At 37.7% G+C, this 12081-nt stretch overlaps 1 protein-coding gene across 1 annotated transcript in view; it reads left to right on the top strand.

Moving 5' to 3' along the window:
• Window positions 1-12081, top strand: part of OCA2 (OCA2 melanosomal transmembrane protein) — a 191041-nt gene that overhangs the window by 117512 nt on the left and 61448 nt on the right. Inside the window, exon 19 of the mRNA XM_061459769.1 lies at window positions 11780-11907. Within this exon, the coding sequence (XP_061315753.1) occupies window positions 11780-11907 (128 nt within the window). The remainder of the gene's footprint in view (window positions 1-11779; window positions 11908-12081) is intronic.

The raw sequence follows: 12081 nt of genomic DNA, 5'->3' as shown, positions 1-12081 counted from the left end.
TTTATGCAAGGGGACGGGGAGAGATTTTTGGATTCACTGAATTCTTTCATGATTTAGGACTGCTATTTGCTCAACCCCCAGTGGAAGACAGAGGTTCAAATCATAAACCTTGAGGGAGCTATCCTGGTTTTTTTTTTTTGCTTCTTCACCTATGGCCTGAGCTCATTGTTGGTGCCATTTGGTGATTCATCTGAACTATAAATGTCTAATTCTTTAAATGATTCACCTTACTTCCCTCTTTATATGCCAGAGGGCATCTTCTCATGCTATACCGACTTTTAGTCATAGATACTTAAAAACAAAACCCACAACAGGTAGATGGGCATTTGGCTTAGTAATTGATTATTTGGAGGTTTCACTGCTAATTAAATTCAATTCTATTACTGACCAAAGCAATGTTAGCAAAAACCCCAAACTTATGAACTTTTAATAATTTACGCTTTTATTCTTTTAACTAGCTAACATGATTATTGTGACCTTTCTGGGTACCAGGACCAGTTCTATAAACCAGCATGCACTTCTGTCAAGCAAACATCCTAAGTCTAAATTTTCCATGTTGTCCTTTCTCTAAAGCTAATATCACTCAATATTTACAGACAAAGGTTATCTTGTTTCATGAGATCTCATTTATGTAGTTAAATCTATTTTCTCTTGTCTTCTGTTTTCACTGTGGTTTAACTTCAGTCTGTGGGCTTAGTCTGCAAATTCATATCTTTTGAGGATGTGAAAGTCTCTTTTTGCAATTTATCTTAATTAGTCCTATCTTCCATCATTGAAACATCTTAAAACTGTGTCTGACATAGTGGAAAAGTAGGGAAATAACTGTTTTCAATTAGTTTAAACTGGCTTTTGTTTGTTTGGTAGGGCACATTGTGCAGAGCTCCTTTTTATTTTATTGCCATAGTGTTAAAGGAGAAAAGTGTTCAGCTACTGTCAATACAAAAGATTCCTGTTATATTGTCACTCCTTTGGATACCAGCTGTCATATTTCTGACTCATTTCCATAATTTATAGAAAAAATGTTGAAATTCACATGAGAAATTAAATGCCTTAATTGGAAAGGGCTTCAGCAGAACAAACCACCCTAAATCATGTCTACAGAGAATGTCATGCAAATTATAGCAAAAATTCTGTTTTAACCCTCGGAGAAGTGTGACACCTTAAATTCAGGGAAGTTAACTGGACTGGAAGTTTCTCCCATATAATTTCTCTTGAATTTCATCCTGCTTTTTTTTTAAGTGGACATGCACAATTTTCACTGCCATTTACGCAGGTGAACCAATCATTATAATAGAGTTGGAAGTGAGTGGCACTTGTCTGGTAGCTTGCTTAGTGATAAAGAAAGGGCTGCACTGCCTTGGACAGCTTCAGAAACATTCTTAAATTTGCCATTGAATCACAAAATATTGGAAGTTCCCTGTCAGTATTTACTTGGCTTATAAACACAGAAGCTAGTTTTGTGTTACTGCAGCCTACAAAGACTTTAACAACTAGCTTCATCTGTATTCTCTTCTTCAACATCTTCAGTATGGAACTCACTGCAGCAATGATTCTTCCCTAGCAACTTTGAGACAGATTGGCAGGGTCAGTATGTGTAAAAGCTTGTTTGAGAGTTAGCAGTGCTGTAATCAGTGACAGAAAACCTTAAACGTAGAGATCTTTGATTAAATTATTCAATGCTATAACCTAAGAAGAAGAGCTGACGTTGCACAAGTGAAATAAATATAGTTGTATGTTTTGGTTTTTTTTCTGAATGTGCAGCCTAGAAAGATGCCCAAGAATTCTAATAAGCTTTCCCCCACCCTGACTTTTACCTGTACCCTTGGACAGAGAATGTATGTGCATTTGAACCTGTGCTAAGAAGTTTCTTTAGAATGGTGAAAACATTTTTAAACTTGGACCACTTCCTCACAGCTCTGTGAGAAAGATCCTGCCTGACAGTGTGCAGCAGAACTTGTCAGGTCCGAAAGATTTATAAATGGTCATGAAGAAAGAGCACAGGGCTGAGAAAGGTGTGGACAGATCCCATCAGGCTGAAAGGGGTGTTAATGTTGAAGCATCCATCAGACTTTTATTTTCACACTTTAAAATGTTATTCTGGAACTTTTTCTCATCTGCTATCGGTGATAAATAGATTAAACCATGCTTTGCTACTATCCTGTATAAAAGAGGAGTTGTATAAATCTGACATTGTTTACAAACTATAAAGTTATGTGTGCAGAAACAAACAACACTGGCTAAAAATTTAAGTGCTTTTACACATAGAAAGGGAGAAAAAGATTAAATATTCATATTTTGGAAATGTTTTGTTTCAGATTAATTTGTGCAACGGTTAAAATGAAAGGTTCATTATACAGCTACTCAACGTTACTGAGGAGTTATTTTACAAGATGTCTGGAAAAAAAACCCCAATCCAGATCAGTTTAATAAGATGGTGTATAATTGGTTAGTGCTTAAGAAAACAGAAAATACTGGTGAGACAGTCAGCTATTAAGCTATAAAATCTGGTGAATGACATAGATTTAAGAAAGTATAGGCTTAATGCCAAAAGCCACATCGTTAAGTTTAGCACATCTCATATTTCACATCTTATATAACTATATGATCATGGCAAAAAGTGCACATTTGCTTTTTAATTTGTCACTGAATCTAACATTTACCTCCAGATTATCTAGGCTCCGTGATATTAATCAGTTTTAGTGAGGAGAGCTTGTAGGTATTGCCTGCTAAGTAATGGCTCAAGTGATAATGAATTATCAATGGCATTTAAAGCTGTTACAACCAAGATTTTATTTCCCTTGTCTTTTTTTTTTTCTTTGTATTTTTATTTTATTTTATTACTTTGTAAAGCTTTCCAACATGGCTTAATATATTAAGGAATGACATTCAAACCTGGGAAGCAACATTTATGGACCTTTTCTATAGAGCTAAAAATATCACTTGAATAATCTGTTGTTGCCTGGAAACTCCTTCACACATTTCAGTAAAGTAGATGGGTTTGGTCCCCAAAACATTTGGATTAGGGACGCCTTCTCTGTATACAGCAGAGAAAGTATCTCTGTATACAGCAGAGAAAGTATCTCTGTATACGGTAGGTTCCCACTTTCAAAGTATCAGTGGTGATACTGTGGGCAAAAAGGGAATATTCCTAATACCTGGAGCTAAGAATTTATTGTCTAATTAAAAGTTGTATCTGTGTAAACAAAACACAACAAACAGTTATTGTTTGTCCTCTTATGATAATACATACACAGTCCAAATTAATTAATAAAAATCAACACTCAGTAACAATATACAGTATACATTTAAATGTGTAAGTATAACCCAACAAAACCCCAATATACTCTCAATACCTTTCCTTATATTTTGATGTTAGGGTCACCCTTTGATGCTCTGCAGGGTTATAAGGTTCACAGCTTTGGGCTGGGTAGAGACACAACATAGCATTGATATCTTCAGGTCTTTACAGAGATGAGTGTGTTAGGGTTCTCTTCCTCCTCTTTACCAGGAGGTGAGTAGTGTTGATGTTTTCTTTTTCCTTATACTTGGGTACACTCGAGCCCATTTTTATGCTTTTTCTAAAGCTTTACACTTCACTTTTTCAAATTTGGCTTTTAGCTCTGCATTATACCCAATTTTCTCATATGTGGTATGTTGTATGTATGTTACACACTTGTTTCTTCTGCTTTTGTTACCACTAAATGAGTTTTGATAGTCTCCAAAGTTTGCTCTGTTATCTATAACTAAGTACAGTTGAGTTGCTGATAAACCTGGGTCCTTTAGTATGATTAGGTGCAGCCACTCATCCTGTGTACTCTTGTCTGCATCAAGTTCTTACTATTTTCCATTAACTCTCCACCTACATGAAGCTGTGACACTGCTTTCAACGACTAAAGTGATTTCTTTAGTTCCTGACCTTATAATGGTAAACAGAGCAATGAACTGTAGCATCTGACAAGTGTTCCTGCCTAATGTAGTAAGATATAGTAAGTTTAGAGCCATGGTTTTAGGTAGTCCTCTTTGAAAGTCTTCATCACTTTCTGGAGACCCTTCCAGGTCCTTGCAGTTGTGCTTGCAGGGGCTGATCTGCAGCCCTTTTCCTCAGGTAGTATAACTGTCAATGGAGTTTGTCATATTTAGTGCTTTTTGCCTCCCTGCCTTTGCTTCATTCATCTGTTGATCATTTTGAGAGTAGTGAGACATTGCCTAGAGAAGTTACGATTGACCCATCCCTGGCAGTGTTCAAAGCCAGGTTGGATGGGGCTTTAAGCAGCCTGGTCTAGTGGAAGGTGTTCCTGCCTATGGCAGTGGGGTTGGAACTAGATGATCTTTAATGTCCCTTCCAGGCCAAACCATTCTACGACTGTATAATTCTATTTTATTTGTTCAGGCATGCAGTGGTGTTGATTTAAGATGCCTAGAACTTTTACATTGAGGTCAAGAAGAGCACTGCATGGGACTGACCTGCTGGCCTCTGAGTATGTAGTATGGAGATTTAATTGCAGAGTGAAGATGAGAATTGTTGGTTTAAATTGAGAATGGATGTAACCATTTAAGTGATATCTTTGATAGTGATGTTGAAAAAATCCTGAATAAGAATTAAAAATAAATGTTATTATTATGTAATAATGAAAATGTTGAAATAGAGCTAAATCGATGCAGTCATATTGACTAAGACTCACAAAGTCTGGTCCAGATCTTATTTACCACCCCTTCTCAGCATAACACTTTGCTCCTGAAAATAAGAGAAATCTGCTTTCCATGATCCTTACACTTTTAGTTTCCTATAGGATAGTTTTCAAAAAATTCTGCTCTTGAAATTGCACAGTCATCTTTAAAAACATGTTATTAAGCATGGAAAATATCCTCAGTTGTTGCAGCTGCCCATACACATGACGAGAAAAAAGAACAAGAACAGTAGCAGTTGTGCAAAAGCTGCACTAGCAGATACTTCATTGCTTACTTCTGGAGAAGTTGACCTTTCCTTTATCTTGATATTTGCATCTTCTCAAATTATTTTTGGTTCATAGGAGTCAACAAGGTTATGGGAATGGAGTGTGTTTATTTACAGTGACCTTTTCTGAGATAGGTCTGTAAATTTTTTAGCTTTATGGATTGGTGCAATATACACAGCTATATATCTGTCATCGCAACCTCCCTGTAGATGCAGTGCCTAGCTATAGTAATCTCTAACTATATTAAAGATAAAACAGTGCTTATCAGTTGACAGCAAGTATTACTTATAAACATTCAGCATGATTTCAGAATATATATTTTCAGGGATGCCTGATAAAATAAAACAAACTACAGAAACTGAAATACAGGATATTTTAATTCATATTTACAACTGCTGATGAAATATATTCCATTAGTAGAGCAAGCACTACTGAAAATGTCTTTAACTTTTTCACCCCAATATTTCTATACGCTTGTATAAGAGTATAATAGAGTATATACTTTACATAACATTAAAACTACACCATAGTATATGAAGGACTGGCACATATTCTTTGGCTAAATTTGGAGGGGCCCTGGAGTTAGGCAGACTTCTGATTAAGCTGTTGGCACACAGCAATGGAATTCCTCATATATTCAGTAACATGCTGTGTAACAAATTATGCAAAGGTAAGCACCAAATGTTTTTTAGCTGGTAAGCCTGTGTCGTGGTTTAAGCCCAGCCGCGCAGCCTCCACTTCCCCCCTTCCTCCCCCCGCCCCTGGAGAGATGGGGAGGAGAATCAAAAGACTGTAACTCCCACGGGTTGAGTTAAAAACAGTCCAGTAACTAAGATATAACACAAACCACTGCTGCTACCACCAATAATAATAATGAGAAGGGAAATAACAAGTGAAGAGAATACAACCGCTCACCGCCTGCTGACTGATACCCACTGCGACCGAGCAGTGATCTAGCTCTTCTGGGGAACTGCCCCCAGTTTATATAGTGGGCACGATGTGCTGTTGTATGCAGTACCTCTTTGGCTAGTTTGGGTCAGGTGTCCTGTCTCTGCTTCCTCCTGGCTTCCCCTCCTCCCTGGCAGAGCATGAGATTCACAAAGTCCTTGGTCAGAGTAAGCATTACTGAGCAACTACTAAAAACATTGGAGTTGGCAACGCTGTTCCCAGGCCGAAAGTCAAAACACAGCACTGCACCAGCTACTAAGAAGGAGAAAGAAATGACTGCTACTACTGAACCCAGAACAGCCTGTAATGGACATTGTGGGCTAATAGGGTTTCTGCAGTTCACAAAATGTTGCTGTGGTCATTTTGACAAATAGATAATTGTTAAGATCACAAAAAAAAGAATGTCATGCTTTGCTCAGTAACAAATGTTTAAATAAGTCTGTATGTCCATTGTTTGCAGATAGAAGTATTGTATTTCCATCTGGCAGAAGCTGGTCTAGCTGATTTAAAAAAAACCTCTCTCCTTGTTTCTCATCCACTATAAATCTGTGACCCTGTATATTGTGTAACCTGAAGGTTCCTCACTGCTATTACACCTCCTCCTCACTCCCTCTTGTTCTGCCCACTGCTGTTGTGACAAACAGGTTTCTCTCTGCCCTCTGAAACAGCCTGGTATCTACCCAATGACTTGCCGGGACCCCTTTAATCTTCTTATTTAAAGCTAAATATCTTAGATTCTTTAAATTTTTCCTCAAAAGCCAACTTTTCACAGTGTCGATTTGGTTTACTTCTCTGCCTTGGATTTCCTAATGGGTATGCATCTTAAAGTGTGTCTTGTCACGGTTTACCAGGGATAAAGAGATCAGAGATTACTTCACAGGGTTTACTATTTATGGTTCTGGTTCTGTATTTCTGTATTTTCATTAGTCCCAGATGTGATCCACTGTATTTCTTGAGTCTTTTCTGCAAAACTTAGGTGTCCAGTTGCTTCCCACCCTGGATTTGTACAGTTTTAAATCTTGCCTAAAAGTAGTACCCTGTGCCCATCTTTTTTGAGGAGCATGCTGTTTTTCCCAGGCCAGCACTGTGATCATGCAATGTTATCCTGGCTTTGGTTTCCAGTGCAAATGTCTTAATTGCCGTTTCGGTTTCCACAAAAATGAAACTTCTGTGTGCCCTCATTATTCAATACATTATTTCAAATTCTTTACACGTAAAGTGAACATACAGTGGCTACATGTTCACATTGTTAGGAGGAAGCTTATTATGCTTTTCAGCTGGTAGTAGGTCAGGCAAAATTACTTTTACTAAAGAATGCATTTTTTTCTTAATGAGCATTTGAAAAGCCTGCAGATTACACAGTAATTTTTTTCTTTCATTTCTTTCTCTTCCACCTACCTTCCTCCCACATATTCTAGATTTGTATTTGGTTCTATTAGATTGTTTTCTATTTTCAAGTTCTTCTGCTTGATTATTTCAAAATAAGGTGTTTTTTTTTTTAAATAGGATTGCAATTGTATTCTTCTCATCATGTGCTATTTATTGTTCCAATGGTGGTTCTCCCTGCTGGGTAAGTGTATGAGGAAAGCAGAGCACTAAAGCTATTTCTACTGTACTTTTTTTCCTCCCAAGCAGAAGACATAGGAATCTTTTCTATGAAGAATGCATTATAAATTTGAAAGGTGCATTTTACAATAAAATTTAATTTTATTTTTGCTAAAATAAATAGAAACCCTCACAGTCTTCAACAGGTACCAAAGCAGTGCAGATATGGAATTTAGATTCAATTTCTCTCCATGTTATATTTCCAGAGCATCAATTATTGGCACTGAGAAGCAGTAAAGGAAATGGTCTGTGGAACCATAAATGGACTTTGCTTTCACTATAGTAATGAGAAGTTATTTTTTGAAATTATTTCTATTTCTCTTCCTCCTGGTTCTCTTTTGTGGCCCAGTAAGCTAGAAAATAAATGAAGAGAGCAGCTAGTCTTTAATGTATCTTACTGCTTTCAGTTCTTCAAAAAGGAAGAAACGCTTCAAATAGGATCCAGGGCAAATGCAAAGCTACTCAAATATATCAAACACTGATATATTATGTTCACTGTCATGAATATACTTAGAAAGTCCTTGGAAAAAACTTAGAAAACCTGAAGGCTGCCACTAACATTGCAGTTAAATTTGTCGAGCAATTCGGCAGAGAGCAGTTAATCAAGAAGTTATGGCATACGCTAACTACTGTGGCCTTCAGGCTGTGGAAGAAGACTTCACTCTTGTCCAGCTGCGGGGGTACTTGAAGTCAAACCATGGTATTAAACGGTGTTGTGGTCAAACATCTTGATGAAGTCCCCCAAATGCCTCAAGAGACTCCCTTCTTCCTCCTCTCTTCTCTGCACTCTGAGAGGTGGGTAACTCCTCTTTGCAGGCACATCAAGGAAAAGAAATACACTCCAAATAGACCATGTATGTAGACTGAAACAAGCCCTTGCAGCCAGAGCTGGCAGCTGAGGTATTTGAGCCTCTGGAGAACTGTACTTGCTGGAGCACTGCGGGAAGACACCTCCCTTGTCCATCCATATTCCTAAGCAACAATACTGTAAGGCAGGGCACTGTTCTGTCCTGCAAAGCTGCATGTCTGGACCTAATGCATGCTGATAACACTTCATGGTGCTAGAAAATGCCTGCTCTATCTACTTTTTGTGCAATTCAATTATATTTCATTAGCTTTAGCGAATAATTATCTCCATATTGCACGTTCATTTTTTAATTTTTTTTTTTGAGGCAGGAGGGTAGAAGCAATGCCAAGATATTATTACAGATTGTTCCAGAACTATTGAGAAATCCCTGTTTTTTAATTTTTCGCTTCATCGTACTTACATGCAAAATGTGTGTGACAAAATGTAATGTTGCCTCTTACGTTTGTGCAAAATAGCAGTAAAATCTGCTGCTAAGCTCCTGATCTGCACACATCTGCTTCCCCTTTCAGTATTCCTTTTACAGGACTTGCCCTCATCTTTATTTATTTAAGGGGGAATTGGCCCAATGTTCTTTACTGGAATTTAGAGAACAGCCGACCTGACAGTTAGAAGAAAGTAAGGCAGTGCATTTCCATGACCCCTTTGTGTTCAGAGCAAATTACTATTCATTTGCATAGAGAGAGACTTTTTCTTTTTTTGGAAAGACACTAAATCAATTATGTTAGAAAAAAGGCGTGGTGTGTAGGAATTGGCAGTTCCCTCTTTGCTTTCTTTTGCTTCTTCGGGAACTCCCGTAGCACTCCTGTCCCTGTGGTTGTAACTGGTTTTGCAGTGTCTATATATATATCTGGAGTCCAGTGCACAAAAAAAACCCCAAACCCATATATTTTCAATTTATGCTGGAATCCAGCATTCATCCACAGCAGTACTCCTACAATACTACACAGTATTACCACTTTTAGGTCATTTCTGGAGTCTCTGTCTAGTGAGTGGTAAAATGCCATACTTCACAAGGAAATCCGGAACTAGCTATTCCTACCTGCTGTCTTTTGTGGTTGTTTTTGCTCTCCTCGTCCCTTGCAGTATGATACCCATGCATGAGCTATTTTTGACTATACACTCTGACAGATCACTGTGATCAAAGCAGGGAACAGACTTGTATCATGCCAGCTTTTCTGTCTTTTAAGGTGAGCAGAGTGCGCTGTGAGACATGGTTCTTGGATCCAGTAAGGCATTCAGGTCAGATTTTACTCAAAATCTGTATTGCAAGCTATATAGAAGCTGAAGCTACAGAATTTGGGATACAAAATTCCTTCATTCTTCATTTCTCTAGTTTTGGTTTTATTTCCACCTATATGGTGGTATTTCTGCTGACAAGCCATTACATTTCCTAGTCCTTCATATCTGCCCCCTTACAAGGATTTCCCTGCATCTCCCTCTACATTAAGTTTGCACCAGGCTAAAGAAAAATTTGTTGTGAACGCCACTTATCCAGGGAAGAGCAATCCTGCCGTGTGGAAGCTTTATAAGAAGAATGGTCATGGGGAGAGAGCTAGACAACAGAGGAGTCTTTTGTAGTGCTGGAAAATGTGGTTTCAGCCAAGCAGAGGGGGCAGAAGCCAGGTTAGTGGCATCAAAAGCAAATTTGAGCTGGGAAGAAGATGGCACTTGGAGATGATTGAAAGGACAGGAACAGGTAAATGGCCAAAGAGTTTGGTAGCACTGAGAGTGTTTTGATTTTGGAGCCAAACAATGCAAGAAGTGTGATTTCACTGTGGCACAAATACCGCAGCAGAATATAAACCCACCTTGAAGCATGATAAGCCAGAGCTAGTGCAAGCTGGTTTAGATCTCCTTACCAAACAGACCAACCAGAGTAACTCCTTAGCTGCTGGTTTTGGCTTTCAGGCAGGTCTGGTTGCCAACATTGAGCTGCAGTTTTTTCAGCAGACCTTCCTTACTGATCACAGTTAACCTGAAATTCTCATTTAAAGAGTGCAGTGTGTCACTGAAAGCTCCTAAAATATACTTGAGAGAGCAAAATGCATTCTTTGATTAGGGAATATTTATGTTACACTTTATAGGTTTTTTTGGGGGGGGGGAATAAACATTTACAGCTTCATGAAGAGTGAGGACCTTTGGGGCCTTTAATTCTTTTATATTTAAATAGGATTTAAATGGAATATAGCTTAATTTTATACTGTTGGACGTTTTTTGATCTCTTTCTTGTTTTAACTCAAATGGAAAAACTCTTATGCATAAAGTGTAAATTGAATGGCCTAAAATTTTGTGAAACAGTCTTGTATCTCTGAATTTTCTTACAGTTGCTGAAGGCTTTTGTAGAGGGCTCACTTTATTCATCTATCCACTTCATAGCAAGAGCCTATTCTCCCTAGGTCACGTTTACTATTTGATTATAAGTTTGTGACTTAAAGTTGTTTGCCAGCAGGGATTGTTATTCTTCTTTCTCCCTCATTTTTTTCTGCATTTCTGTGAATCCATCACTTTCTGACTGTGAATATATGAAATAGGATGAAGCTTATAAAATAGTCACAACAAACAGAGAAATAACTTGAAGCAGTGGCAGGCTTTATTTCTATGGCATTAAAAAAAAAAAACAAACAACAAACTCTTAAATTATGTATCTTAGGGTTTTGTGTAAAAAAAAAAAAAAAAAAAAAGAAAAAAAAAAAATCATCTGCTATTTAGGAAAAAATAGAGAAGAAAAACAGTAAGAGGAATATTACTCTGAGGAAAAGTCCACCCAACCCCTTTTTCTTTCATATCTGAAATCCCATTCTATTGTTTAAAATAAATGTGCCAGAGGAATCAAAGAGCTAAAGCATTTTAACTGTGCAGAGAGAAAATGAGCCTTGCTTGGACCAGAGATCTGTTAATTATATTCTCTGGCTGATTTTGCATTTGATTTGCATTTACTTTCAATCAGTTACTTATATATGTGCCTTAAATCACTTCAGGATGTATAGAGGGATCCTGTCTGGAGGAAGCCTGTTCTGCTATTGAAAGTCACTTCCTCTTCTTTTTTAAAGAGATTTTCCTTTCCTCTATTTATCTTCCTAAGCAGGTAGCCAGTGATTCTTCAAGGCCCTGGGGCTTCAGCTAGCCTGTCAGGTGGTCCAGAATACTTCATTTTACCTCATAAACACCTAACGGTTTCTCTGGGATTCAACCATTGATTATTGGGGCAGCCCAAATGTGCCTTATTTGCCTTTTTTCTTTTCTAATTTATTTTAATTTGAAAGCAGAGACCATTCATACTGCAGTATCTGTGAACTTTCCCTGTTACAGAGTTACTCTGAAAAGGGCAAGACTCTTAACTTTTACTTTGGTAACCCATAAGAAGTCTGTTAAGTATAAAGTGTTCTCTCTCTTTCTCGTGCAGGCTGGATCGCCATGTTGGGAGCCATTTGGCTGCTTGTGCTAGCAGACATCCATGACTTTGAGATGATACTGAACAGAGTTGAGTGGGCAACCCTTCTTTTCTTTGCAGCATTGTTTGTTCTCATGGAGGTAATAACTCTCTGATTTCTAAAGCTTGAATAGTTACAACCAATTTCAAATGTGAATTATGTGCCTCTGCATATTCAATCCCACTGGAATATTGTAGATTGATTGTAGTCATGGTAGAATAGAGAGAAATTGCAGACTGGTGGAAGCTGGCTGAACCTCTTTGATATTTAATTT

Source organism: Pezoporus flaviventris, unplaced genomic scaffold (genome assembly GCF_033815535.1).
Source record: "Pezoporus flaviventris isolate CSIRO_AGI_PZ_B2104156 unplaced genomic scaffold, CSIRO_AGI_Pfla_v1 ptg000030l, whole genome shotgun sequence".
Classification (NCBI taxonomy): Eukaryota; Metazoa; Chordata; class Aves; order Psittaciformes; family Psittacidae; genus Pezoporus; species Pezoporus flaviventris.
The sequence above is the reverse complement of the archived record's forward strand: the minus strand, read 5'-3'. Positions and strand labels throughout refer to the sequence as shown.